This window comes from Apium graveolens, chromosome 4 (assembly GCF_009905375.1).
Source record: "Apium graveolens cultivar Ventura chromosome 4, ASM990537v1, whole genome shotgun sequence".
NCBI lineage: Eukaryota > Viridiplantae > Streptophyta > Magnoliopsida > Apiales > Apiaceae > Apium > Apium graveolens.
Genome location: NC_133650.1, coordinates 245,107,917 through 245,126,568, shown reverse-complemented (window position 1 = coordinate 245,126,568; position 18,652 = coordinate 245,107,917). Strand labels below are relative to the sequence as shown.

The following is an 18,652-nucleotide window of genomic DNA, read 5'->3' as shown; positions in this document are numbered from 1 at the left end:
CAAAGAGTTAAAACGGAACATCAAAGGCCAAGTGGATTGCTTCAGCCACTGGACATACCTGAATGGAAATGGGAACATATCGCAATGGATTTCATGGTAGGATTACCTAAAACCAAGTCTAATCATGATGCGATTTGGGTGGTAATTGATCGACTGACAAAGTCAGCATATTTCTTGCCGATAAACGAAAGGTTTTCATTAGAGAAGCTGGTCAAAATGTATCTGGATGAAATCGTGATGCGTCACGGAGTTCCTGTATCTATCGTGTCTGATAGAGATCCAAGGTTTAATTTGAGATTTTGGCGACAATTCCACGATCATTTGGGAACGAAATTGAAAATGAGTACGGCATATCATCCGCAGACAGACGGACAAAGTGAAAGGACAATTCAGACAATTGAGGACATGTTGCGAACCTGCGCAATAGATTTCAAAGGAAATTGGGATGATCATTTGCCCTTAGTTGAGTTTTCCTACAACAACAGTTATCACGCAAGTATTGGCATGCCGCCTTATGAAGCGTTGTATGGAAGAAAGTGTAGATCCCCTACTTATTGGGACGAAGTTGGTAATCGCAAGTTAATTGGCCCCGAGCTAGTGCAGCAAACGAAGGAAAAAGTTGAAATGATACGAAAGAGATTAATTGCAGCTCAAGACCGATAGGTAAAGTACGCGAATCAAGAGCGGAAAGATGTGCAATTCGAAACTGGAGACAAGGTCTTGTTGAAGATATCTCCTTGGAAAGGTTTAACTCGATTTGGAAAGAGAGGAAAGCTAAGTCCAAGGTACATTGGACCATTTGAAGTATTGCGATAAGTTGGGAAAGTGGCGTATGAATTAGCGCTACCGCCGCAAATGCAACATCTGCACAATGTATTTCATGCATCTCTCCTGAAGAAGTATAATGCTGATGCGAGCCATGTGATCGAGTTGGAACCAGTAGAAATCCAACCAGATTTGTCCTATGTGGAACAACCAGTGCGAATTTTGGATCGAAAAGAAAGGACGCTTAGAAATAAAGTTGTACCTCTAGTTAGAGTGTTGTGGAGAAATCCACTAGTCGAGGAATCGACCTGGGAATTAGAAAGCGAAATGAAAGAAAAGTATCCCCATCTATTTGCTTAGATTAGATTCTGGGGACAGAATCCTTTTAAGGAGGGTAGATTGTAACGACCGAGAATTTTGCGTCGTAATTAAGAAAGTAAAGTATGTGTTATGTGATGAGATTATGTGATTAAGTGGTGATTATTTGTTTTATCTGTATACTAGAGTTAAGGAGCGTGGATAAAAATGTTCCAATTTAAAGAGTCAGCTTAGAAGTCAAGTTGTGGTTTCGGGCCGTCAGGTAGAACGGAACCCGTCCTAAAATGGAAATTAAATAATATAAAATGTGAATTATAGGTTAAGTGAATGAATGAAGTATTTCGTCTTAAGAGACGTGTTGATTGGCAAAGGTAATGAGAAGCGTATTCGAAACGCTGAGCGTCGGGCCGTCAGGCTGAACGTGACCCGGTACGCGTAAAAAGGGAATAAAGATTAAAGAGGGATAGATTCTATGATCAGACCTGAGTCGTTATGTGACTATATGCGTGTGATTGCTTGACTGTGTGCATGATTATATGTTCTGTGTTAATTTCTGTGAATTTTAAAGGAATTATGTGATTTACATAAGGGTTTATTTAACCTTTGTACATTTTTATAAAATCATCTGAGATGGATAAAAACATGGGATTTGTTCTGTTATCTTCGTAGAGGTCTTAGAGACTTTTTAAAAATGATAAGTGAATTTAATTGTGGGTCTTTGCATTTTTAAATTGATTTTATGTGGAAAAGGTATTTATTAAAGCGAGTTTGCGAAATTCATATAAAATCAACCGCTCGCTCAAATTCTTATTATGAGTAATGGATGAAAAGCTAATTTCGAGACCTACGCGTTAAAAATGTCATTTTCAATAATTCTCGACTTTTCGAGAGAGATATATTTTGTATTTGAATTTTATCGCATTTAAGTAAAAAGAAAAGGGATGAGTGAGTAAAAGGAAGTTGGTAAATTACTAGATTGCCCTTGTTTCTAAGTGCTATAAATAACCCACTTTCTTTTCTTTTCTTTCTTTTGTGCACTCATTCTCTCTTTTCTCTCTTCTCTCTTTCTTTCTCTCGTCTCTCTCCCGAACACTCTCTCTCTCTCTCTTTCACTCCCTCTCGGCCCTCTCATCTCTCATCTCTCTCACTTGCATGCAACCCCCAAATCTTACTCAAACTCAAAGATATTGCTACCTTTAGCCTTTATTTTCGGTATACTTCTTGATTCATATTTGCATGTAAGTATTTGCAAGGTTTTGTTGAAGTGATCATTATGTTTGTGCTTAAGAAAAACAATTTCTTGAAGCATAACTATAAGAGTGATTTTAAGAGGTTGTGGAGGTCATAAACTCGAGAGGAGATCCGTCATGGACTCTCTCAAGTTCGACCACCACCGGCCATGATCCAAAGGAGAGCCGGTGGGTTTTCCATGATGTGATTGTTGAATTTTTATGTTGCATGTTATGATTTCTTGAAAACTTGAAAAAAAAAGGGTTTTGCTTCTTTTGTTGAAAATTGAGTATGTGATTGGTAAAATGATTTCCTTGGTTGTAAAATGAATGTGTGCAAGTGATTGTTGCTTAGAAAATCAAATTTTATGATTTGCATGTGAGTTTTGCTTCGGCTTTATGCTAATAAAAAGGGAAATTGAATCTTGTGACTTGATCTTGGTATGAACTAAGCTTAATTAGTAGGAAATAAAGTTGCATGTTGATTTAAAAGAGGAGTTAGTGATGCATGTCAATGTTTGATTCTTGGATTGTGAGTTTTTAAATTTTTGCCGAATAGAAAATGGGTTTAGAAGAGATTGATTTGTGATTAAGTGAATGCATGCATGTTGATTGAATAATTTGATTAAGGTTTGAGTCGTTAGGTGATGTTTGGCTTTGTGCTTCGAAAATCTTGATGAAAATGAGTTAAATGACTAAGTTAAGGCTTAAAACAAGTTAAAAATGTGATATAGGACTTTGCATGTCAAGATTGATCTTTGTATGTGTGTTTTCTTGATAAACCCGAATGGGTTGAATCTTTAAAGTGGTTTGTTGTGAGTAGACTTGATTAAAGTAATGATGGATGGTGATTAGACTAATAAGGAATGAATTATTGTTGCATGCTAAGTTTAGGTTCGAATTTTTGAGTTAATAAGAAAGGAAATTGAATTTGGTGAGATAATCTTGGTAAACACTAAGTTTGTATGATTTAAAAGCAATTGCATGATAGTTTTAAAGGAGATCAATGAGTGCATGCTAGTAATTAGTCTTTGAGTTGAAAATTATGTTCTTGCCGAATGAAAACAAGATAAAAAGGGGATAACTTGGTGATTAAGTGTATGCATGATGATTTGATGGATTGATTAAGTTGAAATCACTAAGTAATGCATGGTTTGGTGACTTAATGAATGGAATGATTTAATAGGGGATTAAAACAAGAAAGAAATGTGGTATATAACCTTGCAGGTCAAAATCTATTTTTGCATGTTAGATTCTTGATTGTGATAAGTGTTAAGGCCGAATAGGCCATAAGAAATAAAGGTCAAAACTTGATTTTTGGTAATTGAAAGAATGATTGAGTGTTATATGTGAAAATCTTTGATTTTGCTTGATTGGATTGTTGTTTTGATTCGAATTAAGGAATAAAAGAAAAGGGAATTAAGTCGATTGATATAAGTGATAGTATGCACGTAAATGTTTGGTTGTGAATGTGTCTAGTACTCGTAAAAGAGTCGTGATAGTTTGATTTGAGAAATAGCCTAGGTCAAGCGAGTACGCTTTGATTGCTAGGTATATAAGGATATGAAAACTATGAGAAAGAATTGTGCTATGTGCTATGTGTTGTGTGCTTATTTGTATAAGCTATACTCGTATAGTTCGAGTCAAGAATATAATCGAGTTATCGTATAGAGTGATCGTTCCGGGAACGAGAGTTGGGAATCTAATTAAGATTTCTGGTTTTATTGTAGATTCGGAGCGTGAGGGCATTCGGGCTAGGAAAGGGAAAAGTATACTAGGTGGCAGTAGTTCAACCCTCAGGAAAGCAATTTCAGGCAAGTAACTCTGATTACTTGTATAATTGATTATAAAGGAAATGTTGTTCATACCATGTAGAGTATTGAACTGTTAAAGTATGAAACCCTTGCTTTATGAAACCCTGATATTGATTTGAAGTACCCTTTGTTCTTGATAACCTGCTATTGATAATCCTATTGATTTCACCCGTTGATAATCTGCCTTTCTGTTTAAGTTTCCTATAATGCCATGGTCATATTGAACCTTTAAATTATCTTGGATAACTCTGTTAATGATACCCCATTTCTCTTGATCGCCCTAATGATCCCTAAGTTATTACTGATCCTTCAAATTTAGTACCTTATTATCTTTGATGCAGAATCCTTGAGAATTGTTCCTTGCGTATCTTTGATTCACTCCCTGAACTTTGTTTCTTTAAAATCTGAATTAAGAATGAGTTTCGACTTGAAAAAGTCCGAATGATTTCAAAGGCTTGGTAATGATAAAATGAATTTTAGAAAACCTATTTGTTTTTCCAACTCAAGGTTTTCCAAATGAATTCCTGATGGATTGGATTGAGACGTAAGAGGCTAGTGGGACTAGTCCAGTCATGGTAAGAGGCTAGTGGGACTAGTCCAATTTAAGGATGAAATTATGCCGAATGGTACCTTAAAGACCGGAATGGAGGTCGATACGGGCTGATCACCCGTATATAATGAAATGGAAAGATAAGTGATCCAATCAAGGGTTCTAAATGATTATTTAAAAGGGAACTGAAACTTTTGTTCAGTAAATTGATTTTTTGAAATGAAAATGGTTTATACTGTTTTGAAAAGAGTTGATTATGTTATTGTGGAGCTTAAAGCTCAGAACCCTGATTCCTGAAATTGTTAATCATATGAATGATTCTATATCTTGAAATACTGCTGCTTTCCTCTACCGAAAGATCTATTTTGATCCTATAATGATTTGTGTTGAATGTCGGCTTTCATCCTGTTTCGAGCCTTGTTTCTTGAAAGCCCAACTATTCTCCGGATACCTTTCCTTATCTCAAAGAAAACAAAAATGAATATACGGAAATCTGCCACCTAGTTTAGCTAAAATAGAATGCCCTAGTTTGTTCAAAGCATATTGAGAATTGTTACTGTAGAACTGCTATTTAGTTACTTGCTGAGTTTTATACTCATTGTTTTGTCTTAATCTAACCATGGCAGTTAAGCAAGAAGATGGCCAGGCTTAGGCGCACTGCTCGTAAGAGCGTACCTGGTGGTCCCTACCGTGTTGAGGGCTTCCAGTTGCCAGAGCAGGTAGTACAGGTTATGAGTGAGCTCGCGCCTAGTAAGAGGTGTTTAAAGATACAATGGGTTATCTGTCGGTTCCCAGCCGGAATCGATATTGATTATTTAATAATATCTTGGGTTTGTAAGTTATATTCGTTGATTGGTAGTTATAATCTTGTCTCATATTTTATCCAGTTGATCCTGTTAGTAGTTAATCGGGGTTTATGCATATTTAATTAGTAGATTAGAGGTGTGTGAGTACTCATTTCCTAACCCCGAGATTGAGGGCGTCACAAGTAACACCATGTCTATTTATCAGAGTGACATTCTGAGTATAACATGATGTGTTTACCGCTTCAGCCTAGAAGTAAGTGGGTAGTTTTGCTTCTTCTAGTAGAGTTTTGCCAGCTTCTATTAAGGTTCTGTTCTTTCTCTTAACAACACCATTTTGCTGAGGTGTACCAGGAGCTGAGAATTGTTGCTCTATGCCTTTTTACTTGTAGAATTCCTCCATCTTTGAGTTCTTGAATTCAGTGCCATTATCACTTCTCAGGATTTTCACTTTGTGGGTAGATCCATTTTTAATTTTCCTTATGTTGTCCAAAAGAATTTCTGGAGCTTCATCTTTCCTATGTAGAAAATAGACCCATGTATATCTAGTGAAATCATCAACAATTACAAGTGTGTACCTTTTCTTGTTGATGGACATTATGTTCACTGGTCCAAAAAGATCCAGGTGCAACATGTGATATGGCTCAGAGATAAAGAATTATGTTTTACTTTTAAAAGATACTCTTCTTTATTTAAACTTTTCGCAAGCATCACAAAGACCATCACTTGAGTATAGCATGTTTGGCAATCCTCTTACAAGCTCCTTCTTGGCAAGTTTATTGATTGAGTTGAAATTGAGATGTGAGAGCTTTTTATGCCAGTTCCAGCTCTAATCTACTGATGCCTTATAGATAAGGCAAGTAGCTTCCTTTTCAAGACTTTCATGTAGCCTTGCTTCATAACTGTTACTATGTCTGTATCCTATCAAGACAATTTTCTTTGACTTGTTATGAACAACTTCACAGTGTGAGTCATAGAATACAACATGATAACCTCTATCAGTGATTTAACTGATGCTCAGAAGATTATGCTTCAGTCCTTCCACCAGAGCTACATTCTCTATTGCTACCTTTCCAATTATCAAGTTGCCATATCCCAGAGTATGTCCTACATTTCCATCACCGTAAGATACATCTGGGCCAGCCTTCTTCTCAAATTCTAACAGCAGGGATTTATTTCCAGTAATGTGTCCTAAACATCCACTATCCAAGACAAGTGTATTTTTCATGTTACCTTGCAATCAGAAGAATAATTAATTAGAAGGATTTTTAAGGACCCACACTTGTTGGATCCTCTTTTTGTACAACTTAAGTCTTTGTGTGTCATAAGTACTTTTGACAGTCTTTTCTTTGTCATTATTTATCTTGTCAGAAGCAAGTTTAGTAAAACCAACAGAATTAATCACACAAGCAACTTATTAAACTTAGGTAAAGGTTCATAGTAATTGTGATACAAGTTGTGATAAGAACTACAAGTATAAATCGAATTCCAACTACTACCACAATGAAAATAAGGATTTTATGGTTTATAAAATACTGATCTACACCTAACATCAGACTCAGGAATAGCAGTTTTCCTTTTCTTATTCCTCATGCAATCAATAGCAAGATGATTAGTATTTCCATAGTTAAAACAAGTTTTCCTAGAAGAATTGGGAACAACTTTGTAATTTGAATCCTTAGAAATACCTTGATTACCATTCCTGTTTCTTTTAGGAATTTTTACTTGAGGTTGGTCAGTAACCTCAGATATTTTCTTCTTCAATTGTCTTGCTGACAAAAGTCCTATGTTCTTTTCTTTTTGACCAAACTCAATGGTTTCCTTGCTATTCTTTCTTTGAGTTTTATCATCTACCTGTTTTTCTTGTGATACTGATGTTGAACCCTTTTCAAAAGTGGATTTGGGTTCATCAGTTTCTGATGAAATAAACTTAACAGGAGTTTTAAGGGAAATTTTATTTTCAGCGTCAACATACTAAATTCCATCTTTATAGCCTAGGCATTCTTTCCAGTTTTTCTTTGAGATTATCTCATGAACCTTTTTTCCTAAATCAGTCCAGGCTTAAGGGTTTTTCTTTCATTTTCTAGATCCTTTTCTAGCATACTGTATCTAGCCTCAAGAATCTTAACTGTATGTTTAGCTCTTTCACATTCCTTCTTCAATTCTATCTAATGAATTAAGTCAGACTCTAAGTGATCATTCCTAAATTTCAAGGTGTTAATTTCAGTTATAAGTCTATCATTTTCTAAAGTCTTATTCTTAAAACTACCATGCAAAGATTTAAAATAGATTTCAATTCAGATATATTTTCAGTATCAAAATAGAAGAAAGGAGTTTGTACCTTAGGCTCAGAAGCAGCAGGATCATCAACACTGCCCATCAGTGCATAACATGTGTTTTCACCTTCAGAGTCAGAGGAGTCAATCCAATTCTTGCTTGAAGTGATCAGGGTTTTGCTCTTCCCTTTATCATGCTTTATTTTCTTGCTCTATGAGGCAAAGTGACCAGGTTCATCACAGTTGTAGCACTTAATCTTTGCCTGTCTAGCTTCCCAGCTTTAGAGTCATTTCCATCTTTTCTCCCAGTTGACTTCTTTTCACCTCCAGTGAACTTCTTTCAGAAGCTTTTATTGTTCCTAGACTTCCTGAATTGCATTCTCCTGAAGCCCTTAACCAGCAATGCGGTCATTTGCATGTCATCAGAATCTATCATGTTCTCATCAGTTTCAGAATCAGTATCATCATCAGGATTTGATGATGAATCATCAGTATCTTATTCTGGAAAATTGTTCCTCTTTCGTACAGCTCCTACAGACTTTTCTTTTAAAGCTTTATCATTAACTTTCAAAGCAACAGATTTCCCTTTGCTGATTTTCCTCTCTCTCCTTTGCTGAACCTCCAAATCATGAGTTCTCAGCATGCGATAGACTTCATCCAGAGTAATTACGTCCAGATCATACTGATGTCGTATGATTGAAGTCTGAGTCTCCCATTCTTCACTCAAAGCTCTCAAAAACTTTGTGTTTGAATCCTATCGATCATACACATTTCCCACCAAAGACTGATGGTTTAGCAGAGTCAGAAATCTGTCATAGATGTCAGTGAGACTTTCATCAGGCTTGGACTCAAAGTGTTCATATTCTTGAATCAGAACAGCCCTTCTGTTCTTCTTGATGGCCATGGTTCCTTGACATTGAGTTTCAAGAGCATCCCAGATTTCTTTGGAAGTCTTGTAGGCTATGACCCAGTTTGACATCAAAGAATCAAGACTGATATGCAAAATGTTTCTTACCTTTGCATCTTTTAGCACAACTACTTTCTCTTCTGGTGTCCATTATGTCTTCTCCTTCAGTTGATAGTGTTCAGCAACAGTAGGAGTTGCAGGCACCAGTTTTGTTGGCATGAAGGGTACATCATTGATTATGTCTAGATAATCTGGATCTGTAGCTTCCAGGTACATGAGCATCTTCACCTTCCATGTTGAATATTCAGTCTTTTTCAGAATGGGAATTTTAATGCTTTCATACTTGTTCAGAGACATGTTTAGATCGCTTATGATTGTAAATTTATCAGTGTGCTCTCATACCAATTGTTGCACAGTAAAGATACAATTGTTTAAGGGGGGTTGGATATAATTATATAAATATTTCGAACAAGTAATAAAATATAACATCTTTTTATATATCTGATAAAAACTGTTACAAAATTCTCTCAAGAAATACTGATATTCTTGAGAGCTGCTAGGTCGAATGATCTTCGAGTGTGTTCACTAAGTGATAACCTAAACTGTGTTTATATACTACACAGCTACAACAGATTATTCTAAGATATGCATTATCAAAAACTAACTGAAATTGATATATATCTTAAACTAAACAGATAAAGTCCTATCTCTCAGATGTAACATATATTTGCTCCACATTATTATGAACAGAACAAATCCTTTAATGCTGACTGTCTTCAAATACTGATGTCATACAAATCCTGATGACATACCAAATCCTGACGGTACATCAGATCCTGATGACATCCGAACAGCCAGATCCTGAGATTCTTCTTGATCATTGAGAATTCAATATGTAACAGTAATCTTTGAGTATGTAAGACTGTTGAAGAGACTAGACTGGAGTATTTTTGAGTAAATAGCCAACAAGCTAGGAATAAATATCTAAAAAAAGATCAAGCCTGATCATGCCTCAGAAACAAGATAAACATCTTGGTGAAGAATAATGTAGTAGATTGAAAAATATTTTAAGTCAAATGGCAAGAAGTCGCAGATCAAGGAATGCATTGAAGTTATATCGAGAAGTCAATTTGGCCTATAGAGAAGCCACTTTACTTGTAGAGAAGTCAATTTGACGTATAGAAAAATGAAGATATCGACAAGTAAATTTGTCCTATAGAGAAGTGGAGATGTTGACAAGTCAATTTGGCATGTAGGGAAGTGGAGATATCGACAAGTCATTTACACATGTAGAGAAGTGAAGATATCAATACGACAAATACATGTATGGATGTTGAGATCTTGACAAACCATTCTATATCGCGATATAGACATCTCTATACACTTTGAAGATCTCAATAATAGCTTCAATTAAGGAAATATATTATACACATATTTATGTATTATTAAAAAATAATATATTTAACTAAAGAGAAATGGGTTCCTAGATTAACTTAAGGAAAAATCCCTGAGACAATTGAAAAAATAGTTGTATCTCTTCTTTCCAACATAAAAATACCTTTTGGAGGATTGACGGTTAAATACATGTTACTTTGTATAATCTCATTTGATTCACATTCTTAAAGTCTTCGGAAAATTGCACAGCTCTTTTTGCACGTAAATAATTCATCCACTGCTCTTTGCCATTAAAAATATATCCAAGGTGTCCAAATCTGTTTTTATTACTAGTATAAACACATATGGTACATGAGATAGCGAGATATGTTGTGCAAAAAATTAAGTAAAACCATACATCAATTCTACTATTACAGTACCACCAACGTCAACATGCCATATATTGAGGAATAAGTGCATTCCTTTTAAAACCCTAATATAATATATAATCACGATATATGACTAGTTAATTAATTAAATTATTTTTAATTTAAAAGTAACAAAAAGGTCATTTTATTTAAAAAAAAGGGATAACAAATTTTTTTAATTGCCTCGGGGATTTTTTCTAAGGTTAATCTTAGGATCCCTTTTCTCTTAACTAAATTATTTGAAGCTTTAGTATATTTTCTAAACCAAACCAAATGTACCCAGTATGTCCGGCAAAAAGCAGAGTCTGTGGAGGGCATGATCTACGCAGTCTTCCCCTCAATAAAAAAATGAAGAGGCTGTTTTCCAAAATATACGTGGCTTGTGTGTGAATATGTGAAATTATGGAATATAACTATTAATAAGATACAATACGCATTACCGAATAGTGACTATTGTAAGTCACTTTTATTCCACATAAAAGCATGTTTGATATCTCGAACTCAATCTTACTTAAGGATACCCATAGAACTTCTGCTTTGAAAATCAAATAATTTCCTGTTCAAAAAATTCAAAGACAAGACATCCTATTTACCAAAAAAAGGATTAGTGACAATGATGTATGAATCCCATAATAAAGTAATAACATAATTAAACACAATAACAAAATCTAAACAAAGGAATATACTGACACTATATGCTACTAACACCTCAAAAGATACAAGATCCATCAATTATATAAGTCAATCAACCACTTTAATTAGTCGCCTCCAAGACCTTATATCAGATACCATATCTCCCCGAAGATATAAAGCATGCACATCTATTGAAAGTAGGTTATTTCAAGTTCTTCTCGGTCTTCCTTTCCGTCTCGCACCTGGCACCAATAAATCCTCCACACGCCGCACTGGAGCCGATATACGTCTCATCCGGACATGTCCAAATTAACACAGTCTACATTCCCTTACTTTTTTATAATAGATACAACTTGTAATTGCCTTCTGAAAAGCCAATCGGCAATTTATCTAACATGATACGAGCACAAATATAACGCAACATCCTAATTTCCGCTACCTCTAGTCGTAACCCTTGTGCCTTCTTCACCGCCCAACACTCATCCCCATACAACAAAGTCGGTCTAATCGCTACTCGATAAAATCTTCATTTTAACTTTTAAAGGGACCTTTTCATCACACAATACTCCTGAGACAGCCCTCCATTTTAACCATCCTGATTAAATACGAGGAGTAACATCAGGATCGAACTTACCATCTTTATGAATCATAGTTACCAAATACTTGAAATTTTCCTTCGAAACTAATATATTTTGCCCAATTCTTACATCAACCTCCTTTTCATCTAGTTCATTACTAAAATAACAAAAAAAGTATTCAGTTTTTGAACGACTAACCTGCAAGTCCGAAGTCTCCGATGTAACTCTCTATTGTTCTAACTTCTCTTTAAGCATTGACCTTATCTCTTTAATAATAACTATGTTAATAGCAAAAAGCATACACCATGGTACATCGTCCTGGATTTCTCTAGTGAGTACATCTATAATTATTGTGAATAAAAATAGACTTAATGAAGATCCTTCGCGAAGTGCTATATTCACCGAAAAATATTGAGTATCACCAACATGATTCCTAACGCAAGTCATCACTTGAGAATACATCTCTTGAATTGCTCTCACATATATTCAGGACATGCCTCTCCTCTCCAAACTTGTCCAAATTACATTGCCCGGAACACTATCATAAACGTTTTCTAAATCTATAAACACCATATACACATCCCTGCTACGTTCCCTAAATCTCTCTATTAATTGCCTAAGAAGATGAATCGTCTTTGTTATCGATCTATCAGGCATGAAACCAAATTAATTTTCAGACAGTGCAACATGTCTTCTAAGCCTAATTTCAAACACTACCTACCATAATTTCATTATATGACTTAAAAGTTTAATACCACGATAGTTACTACAATACTGAGCATCACGCTTCTTCTTATAAATTGGAATAACCATATAAGCCTCCATTCATTTGATATCTTACCAGTCCGAAAATAAGATTGAATAATTATGTCAACCACCGATCACCCTCATTTACCTAAACACCAACATACCTTTATGGGTATTTTATCTGGGCCTGTGACTTTACGTTTACCCATCTTCCTTAAGACCCACTCAATTTCTTCACCACTTATAAGCTATATAGTAGAATCATAATGCGATTGATAAACTGCTTTCCCACTAAAAAATATAGATATATCACATATTTATGTTTTATCCAATATATTTAACTAAATTATGCTCTTGTTAAAATTTCAATCTAAAAATTACATGTAATTTTTTTACGGGAAAAAATACATGTGATTTTTTTAGCAATCATATCAAAAAAATTATATGAAAAATTCCACTTATCCCGAATTGACTCTCAAAATCGCTCTTAAAGATTATGTGTATAATATATGATTGGTAATTTTCCTAATAATAATTATACGTGACACTATATATATATATATATATATATATATATATATATATATATGCGCACATGAATTAACAGAAGCACGAATTAAAATAAGCCATGCGAATACAAACTAAACTTAAAATAGAAACTAGAAACTAATCTAAACCATTAGACCAATATAATCTAATGGTCCCCTTAAGAGCATCTCCAATGGTAAAATACAAAATGGTTGGCTATAATGGTTGGCTATCGCCATTTTGTAAAATTTTAGCTAAGGGGTTTGATATACACTTCAATGGTATTATCTATATTATGATTATGTAAAATTATAGCTAAAGGTTTTCTTGGTTGGCCAAATATAGCCAACTAAAAATGATTGTCTATAATTTTTGCTAAGGGGATACATGGTTGGAGTATAATTTTTTTTACATATTATCTAAATATGCCACATACTTGACACCTAGATGTCAGCTAGATTATTTACTTAAGAGTTTTGTAGCATTGGGAGCGTCTCCAATCAGGTTGGTTATAATGGTTGGCTAAATTGGACTTGTAAGACATTATGTAAAATTTGCCGAACCTGTAAGATATTTTACTTCGATGATATTGACTATATTGGTTGGGTTTAATTTAAAAATAGTATGTTATTAATATTTTAGATTGTTATAAATAGATTTATAATAACTGATGTGTAATCTTCCTGCATATTTATTACAGGCCTATAGTGGATCGACAAATATAACCATCCATAGGAGGTTGACTATAATTATAGAAAAGGGGTGTGTATGGTTTAGAGATGCACAAAAAGCCCGGGCCCGAAAATCTAGCCCGGCCCGATCCGGTCAAAGCCCGGTCAAGCCCGGCCTGGTCAAAGCCTGCCCGGTCCCGGCCTGGTCAAAGCCGGCCCGGTCCCGGCCCGGGCTTAGGGCCTTGACGGACCCTATATTTTTAGGCAAAGCCCGGCCCGGCCCGGTTAAAAGCCCGGGCTTCGGCCCGGCCCGGCCCGATTAAAAGCCCGAAAAAGCCCGGTTAAAATCTGATTATTCTAATATATTTTCTTATATATTTATGAATTCACATTTACTATAAATATAAATAATACTTTAAACACATATATATTTACATATTTGTGATTAATAATATTATTTATATACTTCATTGCATAAATAATGAAAGAAGATATAGTAAACACATTATATATATTTGGATAATAATGATAAAACATATTATTCTATACACATTGTTGAGTAACCAGCTCATCTAAAACCTTAAGGTGTTAGAGGAAGGCCCCAATAGGATCATATATTTAACACCCCCCTCACTCGAAAGCCCATTTATGGGTCGAAGAGTGGAACACCGGTGCCCATCTTTGGGGCATTAATTGCATTTAGTGTCCACATTAAATTGTGAGAATATTGGGGGTGGCTGGGAATCGAACCTTAGTTCTCCCGTCAGCCTAAACTCTGATACCATGTTGAGTAACCAGCTCATCTAAAACCTTAAGGTGTTAGAGGAAGGCCCCAATAGGATCATATATTTAACACACATGTTTATTTTTTACCGAATTTAAATATTTTCAACGAAGTAATGTGTTCATAAAATATTCCATGTAAACTAATACATTTTTACGATGATCTAGTTGCTAACATATGTAGTCTTCGGAATCTGTAATAAAACTCAATCCAATATAAATTAGAAAAAGCCCGGCCCGATCTGATCCGGCCCGAAAAAAGCACGGTTAGGCCCGCCTCAAGGGCCCAAACCGAGCTCTGATATTTTCGGAAGGCCGGGCCGGGCCGGCCAAAGTCAAAGCCCGAAAAGCCCGGCCCGGTCAAAGCCCGGGCTTTTTAAGGCCCGGTCAAAGCCCGGCCCGGTGGGCCTTTTGTGCATCTCTAGTATGGTTGGAGTGTGAATTTTTGAAGAGATTGGCTATATATTTTATTTTGATATTTCAACTGAGTTTTTAGCTAAAGGCTCTGGAGATGCCCTAAAAGCACCACACTCAACTAATTTGCACACAATTTTCAGTTTTTTCCCTCCATATTTAATTTGACTTTTCCCGTCAAACGGTAAGTTTTTTTTTGAAATCCGACTTCACTGTATTTTTCTCCACCTCTCAGCGATCGATTTGTATATCATATATGTTATGTTTCGAAGTAATTTAAAAAAAATAATTTGGTTTCTAATTTTTATTATAAAATTGGGTTTCATTGAAGTAGCTACAGTAAATATATCAGTGCTCAAAATATTTATTTATTTTTTAGAAACGACATTATTACTATTATTATAAAGTAAATCATGAGAAAATTTGGCAATAACCAACGAAAAATTGGAGGTGAATGAACCTGAGTGGGCCCACAATCCCACTCACTATACTTCCAATTAAAAAAAAAAGGGCGAATGCATGTATACATTGATTACTCACTCTATTTGTGTGTGTATATATATGTGATTCATATCGTGGAAGTTGCAGGGCAAATATTAAATAGGTAAAGCAAAGCAGACAAAATGGAGGCCATAGCAGCTAGCCCAGTTATCAAAGTTGTTGCCATTTCTGGTTCTATCCGCAAAGCTTCCTTCAATCTTGGTCTTATCCGTTCAGGTATTTTTTGATTCAATTTCTTGATTAAAGTTGTAAACTTTTACTTTTTATTTGATATGGCTCACTCTTGATTTTGGTTTTATATTGATTTATAATTTGCAATACTATAGTTTATGTATGTATAATGGATTGCCCTAATTTGCAATTACAAAGGTTTGACCTTGTTCAAGATAATTTGGGGATTCTTTGCTAGAACATTGTTTCTTGCTAAGATTTCGACAAATTTTTATGATTCTTTTTTGGCTTTGCTTTATGATTTTGTGTTTGTGAAATGAAGTTTGGAAAATTGGTGTTTGTGTTTTTGATGTAGTGATTGATATATCCAAGGAGTTGAATAATGGTGTCAATGTGGAATATGTGGATATTTCACCTCTGCCAATGCTCAACACTGATCTTGAGGTCAATGGATCATTCCCTGTGGCTGTGGAGGCCTTCCGCAAAAAGATTGCCGAAGCTGATTGCTACCTCTTTGCTTCACCTGAATACAATTTTTCAGTCACTGGTAGTCTTACCTCTCCTACAATAGTTTTACCGTAATATTTGCTATGTTGTTCATCTTAAGTGTTTCTCGGAGTTTAATGGTATGACTATGAGTTTGGTTCTTTTTTTGCTAATACATGATATATCAAGTTGAGGCAACTTAAAGTCTACCTTCATGAAAGTTATTCCCTTGTATATCTAAAATTTGTGGTATTATTCAGATACTTCCACAGTCATCGTATTATTGATCTTCAGATCAACTACTTCGAAAATTTGAAAAAGATAGTTGCAAACCTATCAAACTATGATGAAGCTGGAAAACTTTCCGAAATGTGATGATGTTTGATGCTTTGATTTACTTTAATAATCATGATAATATTAGGTACCATAGACTATTAAAAGTATTAAAAAAAGTCCCTGATGATTATAAAACATGCCTTCAGTGGTGTATTACAATCTATACCATAATACAATATGTACTCCAGGGACGGATTTGGGGGGGGGGGGGCAATAGGGGTATTTTCCGCCAATAATTGTGAGGATAGTGTATATTTTACACACATTTCAATAGTTTTTGGTTTAGCAGAAGTAGTATCCCCAACCATTCTTAGGATTGGTGTATATTTTGCACATATATTTTACCAATCCCATGGTGTGACTGCCGGTTATGTAACAGAACTCATTCTATTATATAATCCTTTAACAATACACAGAGAAGCTAGTGCCTGTTGAAGTGCTTTTTTTTTTTCTGTTTACTTGGGTTCAACCACCCCTAAATGTTATATTTAATTATTTGACTATCTTTTATCTATCACCACCAATTGCTCGGCTTTTTATGGTAACACTTTTTCCTCCACTATGAATTTCTGTCTCCGTCTCTGTGTACACTGATAGTTACTATGAATTAAAGCAACTACACAGTGTAACAATCTGAAGATAATTCTTGAGTTGGGTAGGCTAATAGTATTGTTGCATCTGTTCTGTTGGTTAAGACGGTGTCAAATACTTGGGAACTTCAAGCCTCATGAATTTTTTGAGGTAGAATGAACTAATAAATAATTACTTGAATACCATATCAGTGTACATTTATCATGTCAATACAGCGATCCTTAAATGTAGTATGCGGGGATTGTGAGAATACTAGACATCTCATGATGAGAAACAAATGCGAATAGGGTTGCATAAGAAGAATAGTGAAAATTCAGATCAACTTAAATTAAAGGGAGATCTCATACAATTTTATGTCTTGTGATTGACCCAGTTCTTGAAGTTTCCTTCATACAATTTTATGTCTTGTGATTGACCCAGTTCTTGAAGTTTCCTACTATAAGCTGTGTTCAATGGTTAACAGATAGCTTTAAAATTTGTAACAACAAAAAACTAATCCCAAACATGAGTAACCAATATTGTGGCTGTCAAAGTGCTCTGAACTTTTGATTGCTATGGGGGCCTTGAGTAGCACCACCGTTACCCAAAAACAAACTCCATGAGTACCAATGGGAGAAATTTTTTATTTTATGCACCTGTTTAGTTTGTCTGCCTTTGTTATTATAACAGAGTTAGGATATTTTACCTTCAAATTGAATATTTTTAATTTCCTCTGATATCTATATAGCTGTGGATATAAAAAAATTTCAATAGTATGTTCCTTAATCATACTTAAGGATTGTCTGCATCAAATACTTGGAGTGAGTTTTATTCAACTGTTGAGGTATGATGAGAGAAAGGATATATATCTAATTTGTATGTGTCACATTATTATGTCTCCCTTTTTAAGTTACTGCAAATGTCTGTGAAATGTAGAGATCATTTGTCGGCTGCATGTACGGCTATGACTCCCTTCTCCAAAATTTTGATCACCATAAAAGTCATTCTCAACTGACAGACGCCATATGCCCAAACCTTGTATGATATAATTGCTTGCATTGAATATTACTTGTTTTCTCACATGATTAATATGCATATAGAAATTAGAACTCATATATTTCTAAGTAACAAAACAACAAATTAGATGCTGGTGTCTGTTAAATTAGATTAATATATTTCCCATTGTGTAATCTATTGTTTAGCACCTTTGAAGAACGCTATAGATTGGGCATCAAGACCACCAAATGTTTGGGCTGATAAGGCTGCTGCAGTTGTTAGTGCTGGAGGAGGTTGGGGTGGGGGACGCTCACAGTATCATCTCCGTCAAATAGGAGTCTTTATTGACCTTCACTTTATTAACAAGCCGGAGTTTTACTTGAACGCGTTTGAACCTCCTGCCAAGTTTGATGTCGATGGAAACCTTATTCATGCTGAATCAAAGGAGAGGTTGAAAAAGGTCCTTGTATCTCTGCAGGCATATACACTGCGCCTCCAAGGGAAGTAAAAGAAAGTATTGGTACAGGCTCCTCATTTGAGTAGTATTGTCAGCCTCATTTGTGTCAAATGCAGGACTTCGATTTAATCAACTATTATACCAAAGATTCAAGTGTTTTTTTTAATGTTAGGAGTCAAAGTGTCAAACTGTGTGTTAAAAAAAGAAAGTTCTTGGTTATGAAAATTTGAGTTTTAAATAATTGATGTCATTAGGGTCGTCATGAATTAGAGTGCAAGGAGCAAGTAAAGATTGTGGTGGTTTTCCTAGTCACAGCT

The 18,652-nt window shown here is 35.1% G+C and overlaps 1 protein-coding gene across 1 annotated transcript; it reads left to right on the top strand.

Moving 5' to 3' along the window:
* Positions 1-15,367: 15,367 nt before the first annotated feature.
* Positions 15,368-18,576, top strand: LOC141720768 (NADPH:quinone oxidoreductase). Its single transcript, XM_074523377.1, has 3 exons — positions 15,368-15,535; positions 15,846-16,037; positions 18,085-18,576. The coding sequence occupies exons 1-3, from the start codon at positions 15,442-15,444 to the stop codon at positions 18,384-18,386; spliced, it is 588 nt and encodes a 195-aa protein (XP_074379478.1). The 5' UTR covers positions 15,368-15,441; the 3' UTR covers positions 18,387-18,576.
* Positions 18,577-18,652: the final 76 nt, after the last annotated feature.

Bases quoted from the DNA above. Each gene is read 5' to 3' on its own strand.
- LOC141720768 (XM_074523377.1), top strand. From the start codon at position 15,442: ATGGAGGCCATAGCAGCTAGCCCAGTTATCAAAGTTGTTGCCATTTCT. The intron at 15,536-15,845 runs GTATTTTTTGAT...TTTTTGATGTAG, and splicing joins TCTTGGTCTTATCCGTTCAG to TGATTGATATATCCAAGGAG. The intron at 16,038-18,084 runs GTAGTCTTACCT...TCTATTGTTTAG, and splicing joins ATACAATTTTTCAGTCACTG to CACCTTTGAAGAACGCTATA.